The sequence below is a fragment of the Spodoptera frugiperda genome, chromosome 7 (genome assembly GCF_023101765.2).
Source record: "Spodoptera frugiperda isolate SF20-4 chromosome 7, AGI-APGP_CSIRO_Sfru_2.0, whole genome shotgun sequence".
Taxonomy (NCBI): Eukaryota; Metazoa; Arthropoda; class Insecta; order Lepidoptera; family Noctuidae; genus Spodoptera; species Spodoptera frugiperda.
Window position 1 is genome coordinate 10,972,200 of NC_064218.1, and position 25,142 is coordinate 10,997,341.

At 37.9% G+C, this 25,142-nt stretch overlaps 4 protein-coding genes across 5 annotated transcripts; 3 read left to right on the forward strand and 1 right to left on the reverse strand.

Annotated features, from left to right (window-relative positions):
- Positions 1-196: 196 nt before the first annotated feature.
- LOC118266244 (3-ketoacyl-CoA thiolase, mitochondrial) lies at positions 197-3,596 on the forward strand. Its single transcript, XM_035579645.2, has 8 exons — positions 197-365; positions 1,087-1,253; positions 1,498-1,632; positions 1,757-2,021; positions 2,108-2,283; positions 2,443-2,643; positions 2,840-2,994; positions 3,401-3,596. Exons 1-8 carry the CDS (start codon positions 344-346, stop codon positions 3,480-3,482), a joined length of 1,203 nt encoding a protein of 400 aa, XP_035435538.1. The 5' UTR covers positions 197-343; the 3' UTR covers positions 3,483-3,596.
- Positions 3,597-3,866: 270 nt separating this feature from the next.
- LOC118266444 (3-ketoacyl-CoA thiolase, mitochondrial) lies at positions 3,867-7,921 on the forward strand. The gene is made up of 8 exons (XM_050695122.1): positions 3,867-4,049; positions 5,194-5,360; positions 5,509-5,640; positions 5,798-6,062; positions 6,319-6,494; positions 6,681-6,879; positions 7,099-7,255; positions 7,515-7,921. Exons 1-8 carry the CDS (start codon positions 4,031-4,033, stop codon positions 7,594-7,596), a joined length of 1,197 nt encoding a protein of 398 aa, XP_050551079.1. The 5' UTR covers positions 3,867-4,030; the 3' UTR covers positions 7,597-7,921.
- On the reverse strand, positions 7,696-10,069 carry LOC118266445 (probable protein BRICK1-B). Of its 2 annotated transcripts, none has more exons than XM_035579909.2 (3): positions 9,831-10,062; positions 9,480-9,562; positions 7,696-8,108 (listed from the first exon to the last, which is right to left on the reverse strand). In XM_035579909.2, the coding sequence occupies exons 1-3, from the start codon at positions 9,949-9,951 to the stop codon at positions 8,082-8,084; spliced, it is 231 nt and encodes a 76-aa protein (XP_035435802.1). In that variant the 5' UTR covers positions 9,952-10,062; the 3' UTR covers positions 7,696-8,081. The 2 variants fall into 2 exon arrangements, with proteins under 2 accessions (XP_035435802.1, XP_035435801.1); XM_035579908.2 differs by lacking the exon at positions 7,696-8,108 and adding an exon at positions 8,170-8,735 and having other exon boundaries at positions 9,831-10,069.
- Positions 10,070-10,396: 327 nt separating this feature from the next.
- Positions 10,397-24,875, forward strand: LOC118266121 (focadhesin). Its single transcript, XM_050695098.1, has 20 exons — positions 10,397-10,768; positions 10,860-11,063; positions 11,385-11,544; positions 11,892-12,034; positions 14,267-14,418; positions 14,728-15,293; positions 15,437-15,541; positions 15,870-15,991; positions 16,280-16,483; positions 16,936-17,128; positions 17,495-17,588; positions 17,983-18,188; positions 18,729-18,842; positions 19,357-19,485; positions 20,106-20,384; positions 21,019-21,224; positions 22,118-22,237; positions 22,748-22,940; positions 23,486-23,613; positions 24,325-24,875. Exons 1-20 carry the CDS (start codon positions 10,488-10,490, stop codon positions 24,362-24,364), a joined length of 3,639 nt encoding a protein of 1,212 aa, XP_050551055.1. The 5' UTR covers positions 10,397-10,487; the 3' UTR covers positions 24,365-24,875.
- The last annotated feature ends 267 nt before the right edge of the window (positions 24,876-25,142 follow it).

The following is a 25,142-nucleotide window of genomic DNA, read 5'->3' on the forward strand; positions in this document are numbered from 1 at the left end:
TGTAAATATATGTGTTTAAGTAGCAAAGCAACCGCTTTCTCTTCAATGAAGCGAGCCATTTGCGAATACCCAGGCTATTACATAAATGTTATCGAACTTGTTTTTATACCGAGTATCTACAACGGACTTTACACTCTAAGATTACTCCGTTATCAAGTTTTATAGGACTTACTTACGAACTAAAACCGCAATCTTAAACTTTAATCCTTCAATAACAAGTGAAAAGATACGAAATAGACGCTAATCATTCGTTCTTCGGTATGTTAAAAATATCATAATATATGTGCCTACCACAACCGGCGAGGTTTCGTGCAGTGTTGACGTGTGTGAGTGCTAAACAAATATGGCTGTCGTTATCAATAAAGGTTAGTAATATTATTTTATATTGAATAGACATAGTTGTTTATACATTTGTGGGGATTATTATGGTTCATTGAACCGTATAATGAGTGTATTATTTTATTTATATCTTCTTAGGATGAATAATGAGGAAATATTGTTCCGATAAGCCAAAAGTTGAATCAAACTCGCAGTGTTTAGATAGTTTTGATACTTATATCGAAGATAGTAATTCTAAAATTAATAAATCGATTCAAGATTTGTATTTAGAATAGAAGTAAGTATAAGTAATTCCAAGATTTATTCAGATCCCATCATTGTTTACAAATTAGTTAAACAAGTTTTGGCGCTGCAACGATAGAATTAAATCCTTATCTTTTACAACACAAGGTTCAAATAACATTGGACGGACTTTCGTTACGGGTCAATGTCCACATAACAAATTGAACAAGGTCATTTCACACATCTGTTTAGAGTTTAAAATTCTTCTTGCTTTGAAAAAGTAGTTTAAACGTTCTCGTAAAGAAGCCCAGAAAAGGATTATCGAAAGCTTAATAATCTTTGCTTACTTAAACTATTGACTTGAGCAGTAATTTTTAATGAACAAAATCAAGGATATTTTATTTTTTATGTGGGTAGATGCTAGTTTTAACTTTCACTTGGAGCATTTTGAAAGGCTGAACATCATTCCAAAAGATTGTGAAAACAAAACGACCTACTTACCTATATTAAATCTTCAATCCCCAGGTATTTTCATAGTGGCTGCTAAACGCACGCCATTCGGCAGATTCGGAGGTGCCTTCAAAGACGTATACCCCGCTGATCTTCTGGCTGTAGCTGCTAAGGATGCTCTTAAAGCCGGCAGCGTCGCACCGGAGGTCATCGACACCGTCAACATTGGACAAGTCTATGGAGTTAGTATAATCTATTGCAAAAAAAAACCACATTGGCCTTCTCCACACCTTGTGGTCTTACTTTATGCAGCCACACATTTTATTAATGGGCCCACTAGCGCCAGACTGGCCCCCCACGTGAGTTTACGGTATGTCGTGTGTTAATGATAGTGAATAAGTCAATTATGCTTTTTTACCATACCACACAATCAATACCCATTTGTATTTAGAGTTCTTCGTATTTATATGATTATTTACTCTTCAGCTCAGCGGGTCATCAGACGGCGGTTTGTCCCCTCGTCATGCAGCACTCAAGGCTGGCATCCCCCAAGAAAAGCCAGCTCTTGGCATTAGCAGACTTTGTGGGTCTGGTTTCCAAGCTGTAGTGAACAGTGCTCAGGTAAAATGTTTACATGTTCACCTACCATTGTAGTAGTAAATTTGTAATCATCACCATTCTAAGAAGTGATTTAGAGTTCTATATTACCAAACTGCATAAGTTTCTAACATTACACTTTTTCCAGGATATAATCACAGGGGCTGCCCAAACATCTTTGGCTGGAGGCACAGAAAACATGTCAACTGTTCCATTCGTAGTCAGAGACACACGTTTTGGAGTCCCCTTAGGTGTGAAGATGCCTTTCGAAGATCTTCTCAGCACATCATCATTGGACACTTCCTGCAACTTCACCATGCCACAAACTGCTGAGAACCTCGCCGAGAAATATGGCTTGCAAAGGATGGAGGTCGACCAGTTCGCTCTGCAATCACAGCAGAGATGGAAAGCAGGTAAATGAAATACCAATACCAAATTAATCGTTAATCTTAATTTTAAGTCAAAATTGCTAATTCCTTGACTATTTCTGTCGCATTAGCACATGACCAAGGGGTGTTCAAAGCGGAGATGGCCCCAGTTACCGTGAAGGTCAAGAAGCAAGACAAGGTGGTGGAAGTAGACGAACACCCTCGCCCAGAAACCACAACTGAAATGCTGAGCAGACTGCCAGTGTTGTTCAGGAAAGGAGGCGTTGTTACTGCTGGCAATTCTTCTGTAAGTCCCATCAAGCAGTAGATCATGACTTTGGGATGTCTTAACAAGACATGCTGAATCATAATATTATTAAAATCATTCGCTATATCTAGCTTGAGTTCTAGACATCAGTATCGGTTAGAAAGATGTTCATTAAAATACCCCTAATACTGTTTATAGGGTGTAAACGATGGTGCCGGTGCGATAGTCCTGGCAAGCGAGGAGTCTGTAAAGCAGAACGGGTTTACTCCACTTGTACGACTGCTGGCATGGTCTGCAGTAGGTGTCGACCCATCCATTATGGGTATTGGACCCGTGCCCGCCATACAGAACATACTGTCTGCCACAGGATTGAAGCTGGATGACATCGATTTGATTGAGGTATGTAATAACATACAGTTTACAAATTTTCGATTAATTTAGCTCAGTGACTCAGGACTTGAATTCTTCATAACATCTGGGACCATATTTATTGGTTTATTTATTTTATTTCCTTAAGCGCGCTATAATTATGCATTTGCGTAGGTTTCATTAGACAGCAAACTTTGTATTTTAATAACAAAATTTTCCTTAACAGATCAACGAAGCCTTTGCAGCTCAGACTTTGGCATGCGCCAAGGAGTTGGGTCTGGACCAGAGCAAGTTGAACGTCAATGGAGGTGCCATCGCTATGGGACACCCGGTTGGAGCGTCTGGCGCTAGGATCACTGCACATCTTGCTCATGAGCTCAGGTAAGAAGAATTAAAAATAGCAGATTTAGCATAGAGGACTTGAAAGAACAGTATAAACGGCACTGTAATACCTATGCATAGCATAACAGAATATATAACCCACAAGGTGGACAGACGACCTGATTAATGTCGCATGGAGCCTCTGGAAGCAGATCGCTTCCAACCGGCCTATCTCTGGAAGTCATTGGTGGTGGCTGATAGGATGATGATGATATTAGAATATCTAAAGTACAAAATGTATCTATTTGTATTCTGCTCCTATTCTATGGCTTAAGTCCTATGAATGACGCGGTGGTTGGACGGCAGGTTATTTCGTATAGAGCGTAATTCACTTCATAAGAGAAATCTTACAATGCAAAGGCAAAGTGATTAAAAACGAAAAACTAACGTCTACTTTTTCTTCCAGACGCCGAGGCCTCAAGAGGGGAATCGGATCAGCCTGCATTGGCGGAGGCCAGGGAATTGCACTACTACTTGAGACTGTTTAATTTATTACAAAATACACATTTATTTTATTTAAAATTTCTGTCCAATTGTTATTACCATGATTGAAGATGATTGTTATTATAATGAAAAAATATTATACGTAATTATTTTTTTAATCTTTCTTGGTTTTATTTATGAAATTAATGTACCTTCTATTTTGTGTAGAGTAATTTAGTGTTATTATTTATAGAGAGATATTTGAGAACAGACAATTCTGATTCTCTTAACTTTATTCTAGCCATTTTCCTTATGTAGGTATATACGTAACGCTTGGCATAATATAAAAAATCATATAAATACTTAGATAACTATATCTTATCGCACCACTGCGGGAGATATTTATTATTTAAAAACATGTCTATCTTGGCACAAAATGGATGTTGATCCTCGCTGTATCTTACTTATTTAGTATCTTTATATCAACACTAGGTACGTTAATGTTGATAACGCACCTATCAACAGTTTTAGTGTACGAATACATGTTTCCTTCAAAACACGTTTCTTTTCATTCGTTCGCATTTGTTTTTTATTAACAACATCATATTTCAAGATGGCCGCCAATACCAAAGGTTAGTTTTTCGAATTTACGATATAAAGTTTTATGATTATCGATAAGTTGTCAACAGTATCCAATACTGTTGTATTTAACATTATACTGCATAGGAATATGAACTTTATTGCGGAGTTTTAGAGATTAGATTTTGTTAAACAATTTGGTTATCAGTTGCTGTTGCTATGTTTATTTTGCCAATTTGTTTTCGGTGTAAATAAATATTGAGTGACCAATTACGTAAGAGGTTTTAAATTCGATTTAGACTTTGAACTGCTGAATTAAGTAGCAGACGATAGATAAACATCTACCTACATATTATTACTACCTGCTTTAAGTAGACAATTTTCGATCATTTATTTATTTCTTATACTTGATTATTACATTTTTAAATATTAAATTAAAAAGAAAAAAAAAACATTTAAAAATATAAAAAACAGTAGCCCACCAGTAACGGGATAAATCCAAGCTACCGGTGGTCAGGGCTCAAGAGAGAGGAATTTCCGGACAATACGCGCCGTGTCCAGAAGTACTGCCTTTTGCATCAGGCTCTTGATCCAACCGTCTAACGTTAGCCTACTCAGGTGTTGGTCGAGGCTTTTGGCTATAACGCCATTGGCAGATACGACTATCGGCACAATGATTGCTGAATCTACATCCCACATGTCGACAACCTCATGAGCTAAATCAATTAAACAATCTTGTAGCCAGGATTATTCATCAACAACTTGCTTTAAAATACAAACTTGTTGAATCTGAAGTGCCGTATTATAAGTATCTGCCTGACCCAGTTCTTGAAAATGGAGATGTCACACTGTATTGGGATCGAACTATCATCACAGATAGGACAATTGTTGCTAACAAACCTGACATTGTGGTGATAGATCGACCAAGCCGTCGCACAATGATAATTGATATAACAATCCCACATGACGAGAATCTTGTGAAAGCTGAAAAAGATAAAGCCAGTAAATATCTTGATTTAGCTCATAAGTAGACACTTATTATTTAAATTTTGTAATCTTTGTAAACAATCACATTAGCTTAAGAATGCATAAAAACAAGCTTAATGAATTCTTTAATTAAAAATTATACAATCATGCTAGGTAATTAAATATAATTTTATTTATTCGTTTTAAAATAAAGTTATTGAACTCTTTCAGCTATTTTCATTATTGGCGCGAAACGGACGCCATTTTGCAGTTATGGCGGCCCTCTACGGGAGTCGCCAGCTTCGCATGTGTTTGCAGCTGCGGCAAAGGAAGCCATCAGTTCAGCCAACGTAGACCCTTCTCTTATCGACAACACCATCGTAGGAAATGTTAATTTTGTACGTTTCTCAATTTCTGAATCATTATTATTTCAATATTTTAATTGGAAAAGATAAATTAATAAGTGGTTACGGTGCCAATATATTCGTTTATGTAAATAAACACATATAAAATATGAGAATTAAAAACTACCTAAACTGTTTGCAGTTAAGTCAATGCGATGGCGGTAAAACTCCCAGGTATTGTGGTATATACTCGGGCGTACCTATTAGCAGTCCCGCGTTGGGCGTCAGTAAGGCTTGCGGCACTGGTTTGCAGGCTATCATTCAGAGCGCTTTGGTAAGAGACTAATGATGTTCATATTTTATACTAAACTCAACAGTAGCCTTAATTAAGTCCATACAATCTACCAAGATTTTAGTAAAACCGATAGACTTTCATCAAAGAATGCTCTATAATAATCAACATAGTTATTTAATCAACTGAAACTTTTCAGGACATAACAACAGGAAACTCAAAGATCACTCTAACAGGCGGCACAGATCTAATGTCCTCATTACCGATGCTGGTAAGAAATGTTCGCTTTGGAACTGCACTGGGTGCCTCCTACAAGTTTGAAGACCAAATACAGAAGCAAATACCAGATACACACATTGGAGTGACGATGCAGAAGATGGTAGACAACCTGGCCAAGAAGTTTAAAATTACAAGAGAGGACGTTGATGAGTTCGCTTTGCAGAGCCATTTGAAATGGAAAAAGGGTAAGACTTTATTCAATAGAGATTCTGATTACATAAATCAGTCCTGATTTCGGTGTTCCGATTTTCAGCAGTGGACATACCTTGGCAGTGGCGTAGCGTGCCTTAGCGGAGCCCTTTTTTTCTTTTTGAGGGGGGCAAAATCATGCAGTGCCAATTGCTGTTTTTTATGTTTATCCTGTTTAAAGTCTTCATTCTAAGTATCTTTATAAATTGGGAGATAAGTTTTTTATTATTATCTCACTACGATCTTTTTCAGCTGACGAATCAAAAGTATTTGACCGGGAGCTAACCAGCATAGTAGCAACCATCAAGAAGAAGCAAATTCTAGTAGACAGAGACCAGCTTCCGCAGCCGTCGATACAGACTGAGGATCTGAGACAACTACCAGCTTTGATAGAAGATGGAGAAGTTTTGACTTCTGGTAATACTTCTGTGAGTTCAGTTTCATTGTACTTTGATTGGAAGGAGTCCAAAATCCCAAATAACTAGTTATTTGGGATTTTGTATTTTATCCGAATCATTTATAAGCCCAACTTTACCTACAAAGACGATGAGTTTAGAAGATCTAAATGTAACTATTCATTAGTACGAGGATATTTTCTAAATTCAATTCAACAGGCACCAGCAGATGGAGCAGCAGCTCTCCTCATAGCTCATGAAGAAGCAGTGCGAGGACATGACCTGCGGCCATTAGCAAGGATAGTGGGGTGGACCTGTGTAGGAGTAGATCCTATGGAAGCTGGCATAGGAGGAGCTCGTGCTGTCCAGAAACTTCTAGAACGACAGAATCTGAGAGTTGATGATGTAGATCTTTTTGAGGACTTTGGAACGAGCTAATAGCACTAGAGGACTGACCGACAAACAGACGTTGTTAATATTATTATATTTGCTAGTAACCTATGGAGTTTGTTGCTCGTTATTCTCCATAGGAATCTACACTTTGGAACGAGCTAATAGCTTCACGTACAATAATTATAATTTTGCAAAACCTGTTCAATAAGACCATATAAAATATTAATAATAGTGTGTTAACTACAGATAAACGAAAATTTCGCGTCTCAAGCCTTAATTGCCATTAAGGAGCTGAAGATGGACCCTAGCAAGGTGAATGTGAGTGGCGGTGCGATCGCTTTAGGGGACCCCATCTCTGCCACGGGGGCTAGGATGGCCACACATCTTGTGCACGAGCTCAGGTAATTTAAGAAGTCATAGACAGTCTATATAGACCAATATTAGTGTATACTATAGTCTAACAGACGATAATATACGCCAATATTGGTCCACCAAAGAAAGTTCTTTTTAGCTTAAAATTGGTATGGCATTTTTTATATTTAGCCAATTTTCAAGTGAGTAGAAGATTCGGAAATCTTTTAATCTATCTATCTGTATCTACCAAATTAATTACTATAATTTATGTCGTACATTAAAACTTAACTCTTCGGTTAATTTCAGTCGTCGCAACTTAAAACGAGGGGTTGCCGCGTCCAGCTGTGGAGGAGGTCAAGGCGTAGCAATTTTGTTGGAGAAAATGTAACCCAAATAACTATTGCCGTCTTTATCGTGTTCATAATGATGAAAAGAGACCAAGATACAGTTTGAAGTGATTTTAGAATGTGGTAAAATAAATACAAGGTTTATAACTAAAAAGGTAGGTATATTGAATCATCAAATTTTTAAATACATATTTAATTATTTATATTACTCAAAGCAGTCAATAAACAGAGAGTATTTACTAAACTGGGGCAGTGGTACTTTGCGCAACATCATAATATTATTTTAATGATAATCTACACATTGACACATTATAAAAAAGTAACCAACGGTTTGAAGATCTACAATAAATTGATATTATATGTATACTTAAAGATATTTATATTTACCTAATCTATTATAATACTACACTATAAACAAGCATTTAATTATAAATAGGTACTTATAATAATAAAAAATTGGAATCATACAAATCTCATGGAAATTAAACTTAAAATACTATAAATAAAATTACTTATGGTATTCAGATTATGTCAGTGTTTCACCTTTAGTTACCTGAAAAGAAAATAAAAATAGTAAAAATAAATTAAAATTGTTTTTTTTTTTTAATGATAAAGTATGTATGAGACAGGCTAGAGAATGAAGTATGATGTAAGATAAGAGGTAATTGTATTTAGAGAGAAAGGAAAATAGAATTGATTTAGTTTTTCTTCATAAATAACCATGTATTTAATTATATTGATAATAACATCAATATTTATTGTTTATTTATCGTTTGAAATCATCATTAAATATCATATTGGGAGGTTAAATATCACCAAATGAGGTAAAAAGTAGCATCATTTGATTTATATTGTGCTGTAATGCACATCTTATGATTTAACTGTGCAATTAAAATCGAAGATGAGTAGCCTACATACGTTTTTTTTTATATTTTAATTATGTAATATACCATCTCCTGATCTAAAACCTCTTTTGAACAAAAGCTAGTCTTATTCATACTTTATTAAACGAAAAATAAAAAGGAATGTTTATGTAATATGTAAGTAACAATAATATAATTTACAAATTTTCACTAATTTAGGTAATTATTTCTAAAAATTAAGACTAAGTTTATAATTCTACTGGTTTTGATCCATCCACAAGTTTCAGCTCCTGGTTTTGAATTCCAGGTTGGCATTTCTGTTAAAAATTTTATTCTGTTCAATTTTTTGTGTTAATAAAAACTTTTTTAAAAGTAATATTGTGTTAGAAAATTTGGAAAAAAAGGTTGGTGCATGGACAAGACCTTAGGTGATGGTGATGATGTGAAATGTAGTTATTTGTTTATAGGTATTTGATGGGTTAATGTTTGACCAGTATGTTGCTTGGTGATATGCAATGATGGTGCTAAGTTTTTCAAAGCTTCTAGAATATAGTCCTTTGTATTAAGAAAAAAATATTCAATATTATTTATTGAGTTTTTTTATGGTATAAGGTCGTAAACAAGCAGACAGACCACCCGATGGTAAGCAATTGTCACCGCCCATGTACACCCTAAACACCAGAGGAGTAAGAAGTGTGTTACCAGCCTTTTGGGGTAAGGAATTTAAGGGTTGTTGGGCTTCCTGTAACCTCACTCACACAATGAAACACAAAGGCTTTGATATCACTGGTCAAGCCAGCCCATTTGTGCTGAAGCATGGCTCTCCCACACTTAATATAGTCATTGATAAAATTTTCTTGATGCAAATAGACTAAGTAAAATGAAATATTTAGATGAATGAATATGAAGCATAATATTGCTGTTGTGATTCTAACTAAAGGCTGCAGCAACAAGAATATAGACCTTATTAAGACACCAATAAGGTCTAAATAGCAATTTCTACATACTTGATGACTTTCAATACATAATATGAAGAGTAAATATAAAATTCATTTACTTACACAAGCCTCCAGATAATCAATCTTCCGTTCCAATGATGTTAGTTTTTCATTCAAAGTGGCAAGGCGAGATCTGCAAGACATGTCTGCAAACGAAAACACACATAGTATAGAAGACATTAATTTATTTCTAAGTAAACATTACATCATTGTTGAGTGCAGGAAGATTTCAATATAGTGCTAACAGGAAATCCTTTTACAACAACTTATGATAAATACCAAACAACATTATGAATTCTGACTTTTAAAAAAAATGTTTTAAAAGTGATTAAGTATGTACAACTTGTACTCTTAGTTCTTAGAATATTTGTGATGGAGTTAATGTGTTCCAAATACAAAATATTATGAACATACCGAATGAGTTCAAGAAGTCTGTGATTTTCTTTATGCTCCCCGTAATTACTTCGATGTACTCCCTGTTGGCCCAGTCCTGTTGGATTTGCTTTTGAATAGTTTCTCTCGGAGGTGTCGACATTTTTACTATTAGTTTTGTGCAATTAGCACAATGTTTTTGTTATTTTCAATAGAATTTAGAACTCGCCAAGCCCAACTTGTGAATAAGAGTTGCGTTTCATTACTGAATCTTGAAGCAAGTTGGTATTTTGTGCATAGGAAAACAAATTCACCCAGTATTTAAAGAAAACTATGCTAGAATAATCAAACTGGAATGTCATTGGAAGTGGGATATGGAACGCGCCATTTGACATTTCATTTCCAGGCAAAGTTGCCAGCCAACAATTTAAAACTTGATTTTAAACAAAAGAAGACTTCACTTTTTGTAATTGGTTCTTCAGAATAAAGTAAATCAATAATTTTGTTGTCTTGATAGATCATTTAGATAATTATCCACACTTCAGAAAAAGTTTTAAAAATTGAAAATATATTTTGCAACAATGGTAATTTCCTGTCTGAAATGTCATTAGTGTCAGCAAAAATAATTATTGTCAACGCCAGCTGTTTCAATGACTGTGCCGGTGATTTTGTAATTAAAATTGAAGAAATACTTAAAAAATGGATGAAATTGAATATAAATTGAACACTAACAATAGTGTTCTAATAGTTAATGCTATCGACAAGCTGATATCTACTATTAAATCGAAATATAAGCCGATAGAACGTCAGAGGTTTGTGAATGAAAATGAAGAGCTGAAGTTTTTGAGAGAAAAGTGTTCTTCAAAGGATGCTAAGGTTAGCCTGACGGCGTGTCAGGGTCTGCTGTCCTTGGTGGAACTTGGAGTCTTGGAAATAGCTCACACGATGTCCACTGTTGTAACTTTACTACCTAGCACACAGTAAGTAACTTTAAAAACTAAAGAAAAAAATTACCAAGTATCTCAGCATTGGTTGACGATTTACAACAAAATTATTTTCAAATTTTTGCAGTAACTACTCAGCCATAATATCGACAATGGCTGGTCTATTGATATTGGATTTGAAGGCTCGCTTGGTGCCGGGGCACCAGTACAAGTGCCAGTTCACTCTGAAGTCTCCGCAGCACCCATTCATCACTGTGCTGGACAAGAACAAGGATGCCGAGGGTGATGTGTTGGCTCAGATGCATGCTTTGTGCACGCATCCTGATTATACGTAAGTTCAAATAAGATAAATTTTACTAAATAAATAAATAAAATACCTGAATAATTTCAATATAATTTACAGCATGGTTAGTATGGCGGCTGGGCAACTGCCACGGAATATGTAGCGGGTTTGATTCTTACACGTTAATAACAACTCATTTCAATAACTATTCTGCAGATTTACTTGCTAGATACAATTGAGACATATTAAGCTCCATACAAAATGTATCAAAATTGTATCTCTGGTTAGCAAATCTGCAGATAGATAGGTTATTGATATTGGCGATTAGTCACTGACTACTTCGTTAACAATGGATTATTTTATTTTCAGGGTATCATCAAACAGCTTAGAGCTGCTTAGACCAGTGTTCTTCTGGCTGACCTGCCATCCTCAGAGGGAATGCAGCATCAGGCCTTGGCAACTATTGCTCAGTCTACCTCCCACTACTGCACAATCCTCCCTTCTGCTTGCCTGTCTTAGTTGCCAACAGGTATAAAGTCTTAGCTTAAGATATAATATTCCATCTAGGTTGACTAACAATATCTGTAAAGGTTTTCCATACCCAAAGTTGAAGATTAAGATAAAGGTTAAGATAGTTAATTCTGCATATGTATTAACTACATATTATAAAATCACACTTATGTAGTGTGACAGACCTTTAATCTATGAAGAGATTGAGGCCCATGTTATATGTGTAGTTGCTGTATCCACAAACACTGTCTTCATTGTAACTGAGAGTTTCGAATAATAATATTTCATACAAGATCATAATTGCCACCTACATGACTTAAAAGCACTGTGGCGCCATCTGCTTAACAAAATCTTCACTGTCAATAGATCTACAACCCGGCTCTAATAGAGCGCTCGTTCGCGGCGTACAGCGCAGTGACAGAGGCGGCAGTGTACCAGCAGCACAGAGAACATGTCATGGCCCTACTGCCCATGCTCGCTAGAGTTTCCAGTCAACTTATCAAGCTCGAGTAAGTATAATAAGAGACCACTAAGTTATACTTGTGTGCATTTAAACTTTATGGTGACTCTAAAAGTCACAAAGGAACAAAACATAAGCGAACATACAGGGTGTCCCTGAAGTCGACGTCCAACAGGCACCAGATGATCGGCAAGGTTCCAACTGTTATCAGAAAAATATAAAAAAAATTCTAAGTCCTACAGTTTTTAAATTACAGTGACTTATGTGTTATCCACGAAAAAGTACACCCTGTGCCAGTCTTTTGACTCTTGTTGCTACAAATCTTTATTTTTTCGTCTGCAGTCTTCCTTACATTATCCTGAATAGTGCTCCAGTAATACGGAATCATAAATTCTTAGCCAACTGCTTTAGATTGAAAAACATTGTTAGTTTTAGAGGAACCAAATACTCTGAATAAATTTTTCACCTTACTTTAAGTGACTGTACTGAATAAATTATGTATGGCGCTAGTAGTGGCAAATTTCACCAAAGTTGGCGCATTTAATAAGGATTCTAAAATGGTATAGCACTTTGCACATTATTTCTTAAATTAGACACAAAAAAACATTTTTCAACGAAACTCGGTTTCGATAAATTTATTTGAACTTACTAAAAATGCTTCTAGTGTACTCAAATCATACGTTATAACCTCGTTTGCACTAGACAGTACTTTGCACGCTATTTGTTATCATCATGTTGAAAATCAGCGAGGATCTCTTGTCAAACAATATTGTCTGTTTACCCGTGATTTCGCTTGCAGCATTCGTCGGCAATATCATCGCTAGAAGAACTGGTGTTGTGCATCTCGAGCCATCGTACCCGGGCTTCGGCATTTTAGCTGAGCACTGGCTTTTTTGCGCCGTGTTGATTATTTCTTTTTTAAATTATTTTTTGCTTTACCTGCAATTCCTTGCAACGGTGCAAATAACTCTTTCTCGACAAACTAAAGAATATTTGATGCTTCATCCCGCATTTGATCACAAGGCATGAACTTAATCGGAGGATTCACCCATTTTTTTTTTTTTTTTTTGATGGGGATATGACGAGTAATTGTGCGTAAGGGCTCATGTAAACCATACCACTACCGCGTCGTTATGCTGTGTAAATGAATCTGCCGCGTCCGTTCCTTTTGATTTTACTACACATTTGATAATGTGTTTGATGCACTATGAACATCATATTGCAATCATTCAATATTATTTAGTGAAACATGATACACAACATCAGTTCCTCTAGTAAGTCTATTAATATTGCCAACGAAAGCTGCAAGCGAAATCATGAGTAGACAGACAATATTGTTTGACAAGAGATCCTCGCTGATTATCAACATGATGATAACAAATCGCGTGCAAAGTGTTGTCTAGTGCATACGAGGTTATAACGTATGATTTGAGTGCACTAGAAGAAATATTAGTAAGTTCAAATAAATTCATCGAAACAGAGTTTCGTTGAAAAATCTTTTTTTGTGTCGAATTTAAGAAATAATTTGCAAAGTGCTATACCATTTTATAATCCTTATTAAATGCGCCAACTTTGGTGAAATTTGCCACTACTAGTGCCATACATAATTTATTCAGTACAGTCACTTAAAGTAAGGTGAAAAATTTATTCAGAGTATTTGGTTCCTCTAAAACTAACAATGTTTTCCAATCTAAAGCAGTTGGCTAAGAATTTATGATTCCGTATTACTGGAGCACTATTCAGGATAATGTAAGGAAGACTGCAGACGAAAAAATAAAGATTTGTAGCAACAAGAGTCAAAAGACTGGCACAGGGTGTACTTTTTCGTGGATAACACATAAGTCACTGTAATTTAAAAACTGTAGGACTTAGAATTTTTTTAATATTTTTCTGATAACAGTTGGAACCTTGCTGATCATCTAGTGCCCGTTGGACGTCGATTTCAGGGACACCCTGTATAACTGACCGACATACAGACGTAATATTATTATATTTGCTTTGACGTTGAAAAGTGCCTTCCTGGTCTATTTAAAATGGATAATTTTGACTTTTTTTGTTTTGACTTTTAACAAATTTTCGTTCTTGATATCGAGTATCGATAAATACTAACACTAAGCTCAAGTGTTGTGCTGTTCGACTACGACCATGAGCTTAGTGTTGTAGTATATAATACAGTAGTATTATAGTACATATATAAAATCTTGAATTGTATCCGAAATAAACAAGATTGTTATAGTATATGTATGACCAAAGTGTCTGTATAACCAAAATTTCTCATCAGACGAGACCCTCGTTCGTGCTACAACCTGATCGAGCGGTGCTTCGCCCTCGACGCGCCGGAGCTAAGGACCGTCGCCGGCATCACGCTCATGCTTCTAGCTGAGAATCTCGCTGACACATCCGCTTTGTATCTTCATGAACTGTTCAATTTATGTGAGTCATTCGGTTGTATTTTAAGAATAATTTTAGTTATGTTTCGCCGTGTCAGTGAGATTAATGGGGAATTCCCAAAAGCCAGCAATGCACCTGTAACGCTTCTACGCTTCTGGTATAGTGAGAGTTATGAGCGGCGGCGATTGCTTACCATCAAGAGATCCCTCTGCTCGTCGTGCCTTATACTTGTGAAAAATCAGTAGGTACATTAATTTGGATTACTAAGGGTCAACATTTAAAATGCAAATCTTTGAGTTTTGTGCTTATATAGCTCTCAGTTTAGGTTTTAATACCAATTCTCTTTCACAGGTATAAACATAATCAGCAAATACGAGTACTCATCGTTATCCCTAAACGTCTTCGTGGCTCTCTCACTACAATGGCTGAATCTCCCGTCCTACCTCACAGCATCAGCTCTTAAAGTAGCCTCCAAGATCCTGGATATATACCAGGATAACTACAAAGACGACACGAGATTGCACACACCGAATCTCAAAGCCAATAAGACGTTCCAATCTTTACTCTACACAGATAGCCATCTGTCTATAGTTTTCAAACTGAACCAAAATTGGGAACGAATGAGAGATAACCCGGACAAATTGAAGAGCTGGCTCGATTCCTTAGCCACAGTGAATAATGAAGTCAAATTGGAATTGCTACCATTCTTACTTGGCATGGTTTTAGAGAAACGTAAAGAGGCGTGGTATGAAGAGGTTGTGGTTAAGGTTATCAGGATTGTGATAGATCTGGTTAGTTATAAGAAGGAGGTGTCTGTGCAGTTGTTGCCGCTGTTGATGTATAAGATAGCTAATGATAGGTGTCCCGCGGTGAGGTTGGAGTGTTTGAGGGCTTTGCCGTTAATGGCGAAGACTAAGGTGAGTTTCATCAGTTTCTATGAAGTATCTAGTAATTCTCACAGTGATGATGGCTATCATTGGCGAAAGAGAATGGATCTTTACTTTACTTTAAGATAATTTCTTCACTAATTTCTCTTGACGAATTATAACATTTTTTTTAGGAAAATGTCCCAACTATAGTATCAGTATTGAATAAGTTGAAAGCTAACAAAGGAGTACCGACATCGTTCCTCATCATGCTATACACCAGCTTAGCAGAAACGCAGGTATGGATGTCCTTGTAATATTTTATATTGGTCCCAGTGTAGCACCTTGGGGCATTCCTAATTAGTTAGTGCTTAATAAGTCTTCATTGTAATAAAAGATTTGTGTTAAGCAAGTGATGTTACAATTTTACAGCATGTAAGTGTATCCTATGGTCTTAATAAATAAGTTTACCTTTTAAAACTGTTAGAATTTATTAGTTTACCTTATCACTAGCCTTACTTAGTTCACAAAAAACTTAAAAAAAACATACAACATTTATATTAGTTACGTTGGTGGTACAGAATTTAAGTTTCATGAATATAATGCTCTTCTAAACTATTCTAACAGGTGCGATGTTTCCCATACTTACAAGAAATGCTCGTGGACCCGGGTGTGGGCAAGCAAGATGACTTGAAGTGGGAGCTTGATATCGCAAAGGCGATTGCTGTTGATAGGATATGTGAGATACGGTAAGTTGTTAAAAAATAACGGAAATTTGTATGTGACCAAGTGTTATTATTATGGGTATTTAAAAGTCTAACCGAATCAGTCACATGTAAATTGTAAAATAAAGCTATAGTTAAAGATTTTAAATATCAATTTGAAAGTATTTTAAATAGATAACCTTGTCTCTCTCTCTCTGTCTCTCTCCCTCCCTCTCTCTCTTTCTCTCTCCCTCTTTCTCCATTTTATATTTTACCAGAGATTTCATAAAATTTGACAAAATTAGTAATCACTTATTCAAAATGCTGGATCAGTCCGACGAGCCACGGGCTGGAGTGCGTGTCGGTGATATCGTCCCTGCTGAACCGCTGCGTGGAGCGCGGCGGTAGTGTCGCCACGAGCGTGTGCGTCCGCGCGCTGGGCCGCCTGTGGCGCGGCGCCGCGCTGGCCCCGCACTCCACCTGGACCGCGCTGCAGCCGCGCCTCGCCAGGGACAACCGCCCCGCCGTGCAAGTCAGGTACTGTAAATTGCTATGATATTGATGTTTAAACATGATGTTTAACATCATTTTTCAATTTCCAATATATTGGATTCGGTTTGTTACATTCATTTTTGTTGGACTAAGGCTTTCTTTTAGTTCACTTTATAAATCTTCATCATTTAGAAACTGCTACTACATAATATAGAAAGAAAACAAATGAGAGATTATTCTTTTATGATACCACAAAACGCAAAGTAAACTATATTTACATTTTTTTCATTTTAATGATTCTATTTTTTTTAGTTAATTTTGATCGCAATATTTTCTTTTGACTGATTCTCTTACATACACAAACTAACCTTTTTTTGAGCTCCGTTATTTTCATCAGCTCATTCTGTCCATGTAACATTAAGAACAAAAAAGTTGATTAAAACATTAGCACATAGCTTTACAACAACTACAGTAGACATTTACCCCGTATCCCCCAGTATCTGCCAGCTACTAGGCGAGGTCCCGTCGCTACGGGTCCCTACCCCGGAGTTCTCCCGGCTGGCGAGCGAGGGCGCGCGTCGCCTGTGGCAGTGGGTGGCGGCGGGGACCGTGCCCGAGGTCGTCGAGGCGGCCTGCGACGCTCTCTCACACTACAAAATTGATGATTACAAGCTTTGCGACGTGCCTGAGGTGAGAGTTATTGATATATTTTATCGTGAGACATACTCATTTCATTGTGATATGCGCCGTACGCTTATTCACCTGAATAAATGGGGAGAAAAAAAAAATAATTCACTTACCATCAGGCGAGATAGCGGCCAAACGTCGGCCCATTTAACATAGAAAAAAAAAAAAGCCCGACTATTTTCAAGTCACATCGGGACGCATATTTATAAGTAGCGTTTAAAGCGCGGCGACCCACAGTTAACGGACATTTCATTTAAAGTATTGATATTTTACTAACATCACAATAAACTTCAAAAAGGAAATACTCTTCCTCGTTACCAATATTATAAAGATCGTCAATTTAAAGCAGTCGTTTCTCTATGGCTTTAGATATACAGGAAGACAGTGAAACTACCTCCCTCGTACTGCAAGACTCCAGCAGACGCGGCCAGGAAACCTGAAGAAGTGCTTGATTATATACCATGTAAGTCCTATTTTCATTGTGTTACTGATAGGTTATTTACTACAGCAATGATCAGCAACACATCAACAGCCTACATGTGGCCACTGCTGACCAATCTCTTCTCACAAAGAGAATGTTTGAGATCACCACGCTTGCTTAATGCGGGTTGGCGATTTCAAACTTATAATTTGAAATTATAAACCTAGGTTTCCTCACGATGTTTTCCTTCACCATTTATCAGCGGTATTTAAATAATCTTAGGAGGTACCTACATATAATTCGGAAACTACAAATAACTTGGTAGGTTTCAAACCCGCACTCTGCATAGAAACCGTGGGTCTTAAACCACCGGGCCACCATGACATTTTTTTGATCGACAACACACTGAATATAATGTTATTAACTTCCATTGCAGGTGAAATCTGGCCGGAAGTATTTAAGTACACGAACCAGGCGGCGTTGGAGGGCGTGCAGAGACTGGCGTCCCGTAACATAGAGCGCGAGCTGCGCGCGTACCGCAGCGGGCAGTACCAGCACGACCCTCGACAGGAACCCACCGGCCTGCAGCATCTGCAGCCCACCAGCGTCGCCAGGGGACTCGTCGACTGCTTCAGGAAACAGGTTGGTTTCGTAGGAATCTCTAATCTTTCTTTCTTTCTTTCAGCGTCACGCCTTTTATCGTAGTAGGTACATATGACGGCACTTAATGCCGCTATACAATGTGGAATCTTAAGTCTTGGCATTTTATGAGCCATTTTTCTCTAGTTCTCGAAAATATCAGGCTTTTTTCTAATATTTTCTAATACTTCTCCACGTTGTTTTATCGAAGTGAAAATTTATCGCGATTCGTTGTATTAACTTAGGTTGAAACTTAAAAGGTGAAGATGTGTATAATTAATGGCAGTAACATGTCACAAAATATTAAGACTGCCTTGTTGGTCGAGTGGTCGCAAATGCAACTGCCGGACAAGTGGTCTCTGGTTCGATTCCCGGGTCGGAGCAGGTATTACTGCCTCTGCCTACCCCTTCGGGGTAAAAGGCATGACGTTGCTAATATTAATATGAAAAAACATCATGCCAATTTAAACCTTCAGCACTGTAACTACCTTGGCACATGACTGGTTTAAAATATAGATACAGCTTTATTTCGTCGTTCCGCAGGCTATATCCCCCTCATACGAGTTCCCGGACGTGGTGCTACTGTCCATGCTGCGTGCTTTAACGGTGGAGTACCCGAAGCCACTGCCGCCCTTCGACGTCTGCTTCCTGCCAGAGGTAAATTATTATGCTAATTTCCAGACTTGTTAAATTTTTTAAGGGGCAACAAATGGGCAGATGGGTCACCTGATGCTAAGTAATCATCGACATCCATGAATACCCGGAAAAGCTGAGGAGTTGAAAGTACGTTGCCGGCCTTTTGGAGTTTGGCAATGAGTGAAGGAGATTTTTTTTAAAAAAAGTACATACCCCACCCTAGGATTTTCTCCTGTGTCGTGGATGCGTTTACAAACATGCAAGTTCACATACACATGACACCCAGACCCTAAACAACAATTTGTGGATCACACGAAGAGTTGCTCCGTGCGGGAATCGAACCCGCTACACGTTACGCAGCAGCCGGTTGCTAAGCCACCGCGGCAAACGTGCAGTCGAATATTTAACCATCGGTATCCTGAATCACGCCGGTTTCCTATGAGTGATAGTATCACTCCGATCATCTCAGCTGGTACATTCGTGTCGAAGTGCTCAGCTGCGTGTTTAAAAATGTATTTAATTTTGTGTATTGAAGGTATTCCACCGCGGCACTGACTGGCGACGCGGGTGTGTCACACTAGCCGCGAGACAGGCGCAGGTGTCTCAGTCCGCCAGGAGGATACTCGAGAATTATCTGCAAGGCGTCGCTGCGGGGACTGCTGAGGTAAGTGCTTTATGTGCATTGTTATTATTGTTCTTCTACTGTATTGTATTATTGGTAAAATTACTAGTGCTAGGGAATGGAACTCCTTGCCGGAGTCTGTGTTTCCTGATGGGTATAACCTGGGTGTCTTCAAGGCCCGAGTGAATAGGTTGCTTATGGGCAGACGTGCTCCATCGTAGGCCGCATCATCACTTACCATCAGGTGTAACATAGCGGCCAAACGTCGACGCATTAAATGTAAAAAAAAATCAGTCTTGTTTATTTTTGAATCTTTATTATTAGCACTAATTTTCTCACAAAATCTAAATCAAATTTGACAATATTTTGTTTTTTCTTTTTTACAAGATGCCATTTAAAAAGACTACTGACTATGACTATGTAACTAACCAGGTCTCAATCTTGACGTGAGAAGTTTTTTTTTTTATTTTTTACATAGTAATTAACGTTTTCAAACATCACAATTGCAAGTCTTAATTTCCTAAACTTAACTAAAAGACAAATAAAACAAACTTCATTATTTATATTTAGTCTTTTTATTCGGGCATGACAAAATATATCTTAAGCTATGCGTTGTTCTACTACTACAAAATCACACTTAAAATAACCCCTTACCTCCTCAGGAAACAGACGTGCTCCTAATCTTCGAGATACTACCAATTCTATGCCGCGGGATGCCACCGAATGCGCTCCGACCTCCTCTAGAAAGATGTCTAGCAGACTCTTTCGCAGAAATATCTCATGTCAAGGCGAAAAAGGGGGAGGAGAAAGAGTACATGTTTATAAGGCAGATGGAGTGCATCCGTCTTTGTCTGGAGTGTGACAAGATACACGATGCCAACAGGACGCTGCTGTCGCAAATCGTGGAGCATTACTTCTCGGAGATCGGCGATGATAATGTTGTGAGTGTTTTTGCTTTATGTTATTGAATTGTGTTAGGATAAAGAACTAGGTTGAAAATTGTTGCATATCTATTTAAACAAAGCGTTCAATGATAGTGATGCGTTTATTGTAAAATTGTGTTTTTCTATGGTGTTCATAAGTGGGTATGACATTTTCTAATAACTTTTATTGAGAGCCTAAGTTCCTATGTGAGTATAACATTTTCTAATAACTTTTTTTAAGTGGCACTGCTTCTCACACGGAGAAGGCTTGAGCATTAATCGCCACGCTTGCTCAATGCGGTTTGGCAATTTCAAACTTATAATTCGTAATTATAAGTCCAAGTTTCCTCGCGATGTTTTCTTTAACCGTTTGCCAGTGGTTTCTAAATAATCTTAGAAATGAAGCACCAGCACTCTCATGTATGAGAACCGGGTGTTTTAAATCTCCGGGCCACCACAAACTATATCCCATTTTATATCTGCAACAAAACATCATTAGGATGGACTCATGCAAAATATTTACTATTTTGTTACATAAAGCTATATTCAAACAACTCTTACACTCCAAAAGAAGCCATAAACGGGTGATTTAAGAAAAGAAGCCATAAACGGGTGATTTAAGATTCAAAATCCTTTAACTAACGTTCTCCAGGCTTGGCCGACGTACGTGTCGACATGTCGCAGCTTGTCCAGCAAGTACCTGGAGCGGATGTCGTCCCCCAGTGCGTGGTGGGAGCTGTCCCCCGGCCTGCTGCGGAAGGCGGCGTCGCTGAGGGGAGCCCTGGCCACCATGCGGGACTGTGAGGCTCCACTCAACTGGCTCAACGAGATCATTGATGCACAGGCTATGGAGATCACGTGAGTCTATTTTTATGTGTCATACGCCCAAATACTCAAACGTTACTCAATTTTAAGTTAGGCAAAAAGGCCGGCAACGCACCTGTGACTCCTCTGGTGTTGCGGGTGTCCATGGGCGGCGCTGATCGCTTACCATCAGGTGACTCGTTTGCTCGTTTGCCTCCTATTCCAAAAAAAAAGAGTTGTACTTAAATATCGTGCTATCTCTGTCATTTTATAAAGAATTGATAGTGACAGAACTACATTTGAGAGCGTCTTAAAATTGAGTAGCGTTTGAGTATTCGGGCAATACTGCCGTAAACTAAGTCTGAAAGTTATTTACTGGTTACTTAACTCATTCCTTAGCTATTGTTTTCGACACAAAAGCGTTACCAAGGAGTAGTAATAACAGTTAGACAAGTAAATTGATTGGGTTAAATGTTTTTGGTTGGGTCAAGATTGTTGTAAAATAACTGAGCGTTAGAAAATAACAACAAAGACTTTTGTAAAACCAACTTTAACAAAATAATGTTGTTACACCATCTCCAAAAAGCGATTGTAGCGACATCTACCGAGGCCAAAACTTTATGTATGTCGTTCCTGGAAGTAAAGATTGTGGTCGAAATTATTGATTTTCGAACTTAACAAGACAAGGCTACCCACAAAATTTATAAAAATACTTTTAAATGTACTTTTACGTCTTACAAATATGTTTATTTTACATTAATCAAAAATAATTATTCTTACAATGAACTTTTACTGTTTATTAATTAATTATGTTACTCACGCAACTGTTTGACAAGGTAATTCAACTAGTTTCAAGCCTCGCAAGGGGCTCATAGACATGAGCAGTATAGTATGCAATTACAACCATTGACAACGATTTTGATAGCTAATGAAACGTTGTATTGCAGTGAGCAGGAGTTCTCATTACGCTGCATGGTCCCGGCGCTGCAGGCGGCGGACCCTGACTGCGAGCCCACCAGGGACTGGATGCTGCAGCTCATGGGACGCACGCAGGTCGCCTTCAACGAGTGAGTCCTTCTCTTGTAACTTAAACTGCATCTACCGGTCCTATGCATACGTGTGCGCAACGAATACCCTGCGCAGCCGCAGCATCCTAATATTTGGCTATAAAAGTTTTTAAAGTGACATGTTTTTTTTTTGAGTGGGTAAAATCGTCCAATTACTTCTCCCGCCTTATGAGAGGCGGGAAAAAGGATAGCAAGCTAGCAAGCAGATAGGTAAAGGATTAGCAAGCTGAAATGGCAGTGGGCTGGTCAAGTGGTCATATTTGTCGAAGAACCGATGACCGTTGGGGTAAACGTGTTCTAGAGTGGGTGAGAGACTGCGTCTAGGCAAGCGTAATGTAGGCCGCCCTGCAGCTAGGTGGAGTTACGATATCCGCAAGGTGGCTGGTAGTGGTTGGATACGAAGAGCCGAAGATCGAGCTCTATGGCGTTCTATTGGAGAAGCCTATGTCCAGCAGTGGACGGGAACAGAATGATGATGTGATGATAACCATTTTCATCCTCGTTTCCCAGGACGGAAGATAAGTCAGCGAAGCAGTACCTGTGCGACGTGTTCACTGTGTGCGTGGTGGTGTTCAGCGGCGTGTGGTGCGTGGAGTGCGACAGTACCGCCCTGGTCTCCAGTCGGGCGGCCCGCCGCGCCTTACTGCCGCCTGCAGTCGCAGTCTTACTGGCCAGGCCCGCCTGGCACTCCTGTACTCTGCAGGTCAGTATAATAATGCTTAGCTTTTCTTTCATTTTTGCTTGCTTTTCTAACTAGGTTATGGTGGTTGTAGATGTTTGTGTGACATATTGGATGGATGTTGTTTGAAGAGTTTTAAAGCATAAGAGTGCTTTTCCATCTGAGATATGTTATGCTACGTTGCAGTAGATGCGATTGGCTTCCACCAATCATATTCATTGCTATACATAACTAAGCACTGATGAAAACGGATCATATAAAATATAAAGCTTATTTTATATAGTAAAACATGGATGTGTGCTTTATGATATGTATTGTGAGTACACTACGATATATAGAAATAAACTATTGTTCGGAAGTTCGGATTGCAGATCTTTCACAAAATCCGAGAAAAATTGCTTATAGTTTTAAGATTCAATTGGACAAATATTGTTTTAACACAATTTACTAAACGCATCAATGTATATAAAAGTATATAAGGATGCGTTTAGCGAACTATGTCCTTCATATTTTGCGTGAAAAATGTAACAAAAGTAGTCCAGTAGTTAATGTAACATTACATTGTACAGTTGCTGGAGTGGGTGTCCCACTCCCGCGGTGCGGTGGGCGACAGTGGCGCGGCGGCGGCCTGCCAGCGCGCCCTGCTGGCGGCGCGACACGCCGCGCCCTTCGCCACGCACTCCATATGGACTCGACTGTAAGTCTAACCACCATCACTTTACAAAAAGAAAAAAACGCATTTATCCTTTTTTTTGCATTATAACTCTTGTGGGGACACAATAAATTAACTAAGTTTAATGTGTTTACTCTCTTTACTGTTTCACGAGATAACTCGACAAATTTCGACCCACTCTAAGGGCTCATATTCGTGAGCCAACTAACAGCGCAACAATCGGTGCGTCGTGTGTTGCGGTTCTATGTTCGTCAAAGATATAACATCGTGTAAACTCATTACCATCCATTTAGTTGCTTATTCTGAACAGACTCAATAAATTAAGGTTGTATAAAAAAATCTTCCAATATCGTCACGCCTGTTATCTCCGAAGAGGTAGGCAGAGGTGCATATTTCTGCACATTATACAAATTTTCACCATTTATGTTATAAGTCCCATGTAATAGGGGGTGAGCCTATTACCATATACCGGACACAATTCCAGACGCCGTATTACCCCTGAGAAATTTTTGAAAACTCAATAAAAATACCCAGTTATACTTTGCCTGGCAGTCGCGCTTGCGATCCCACCAATGAGACAGTCAAATTCTTCCAATAATATAACTTTGTAACGTCACGCCTTTTATCCCCGAAGGGGTAGGCAAAAGTGCACATTACGGCACGTAATGCCGCTATATAAATAATTCTTTTATAAATTGTCTTCCAATAATTCTCTAATAAATCGTTTTGTTTCAGGGAAAGTCACTTCGGCCGAGACATTATCGTAGACGAATAAATATCAGCCATTATGCAGTATGTACATAAAACATCTCTTTACATAATCGACTGAATAACATACATATATACATATACATTGACGAAGTATAATATGATTATAATCTAGTCAAATGGACCTGAATTCTTAAATGTATGGTTGTAGATGTAATATATTTTCTTTTAAAATGTTTATTTACAATCGTTATAAATACTATGTTTCGATACCACGGCCTCACAGAAAACTGGCGTGAAACAACGCTTGCGTTATGTTTCGCCGTGTTAGTGAGGTTACCGCGGTGCCAATATTCCCCATCTTCGTATCCCTCATACGGCACAGCCTAGTTAAGCATAAATAAAACATAGCAAGAAGACTTCAGTACTAAATTAAGGTTTTATGTAAAATTGCCAACGTCATACATTTGAGAATTTGGTTTAAATTGTTGTATTTTTATTTTTGTAACTGTTAAATTGTGAAACTAAAACATATAACTTGTATTGGTAGATATAAGATTGTTTTGTAATAATAACGCTTGAAGCAAAGCTATTGTGTTTGATTTTCCACAACCATTAATTTATATCAACCTTGTTAGTTTATTTATATACTTCACACCCCTAATAGTCTGTTATAGTATTATGTTATAAAAATATCCATAAAATGTTAATGTATTCAAATATTCTCCGTATACAAGGAATCTTATAGTAAAGAAAAGTAACGAGAGGTATCACCTGATGGTGAGCAATCGCAGCCGCTTATGGACATTTGAAACACCAGAGGCGTTACAAGTTCGTTGCCGGCC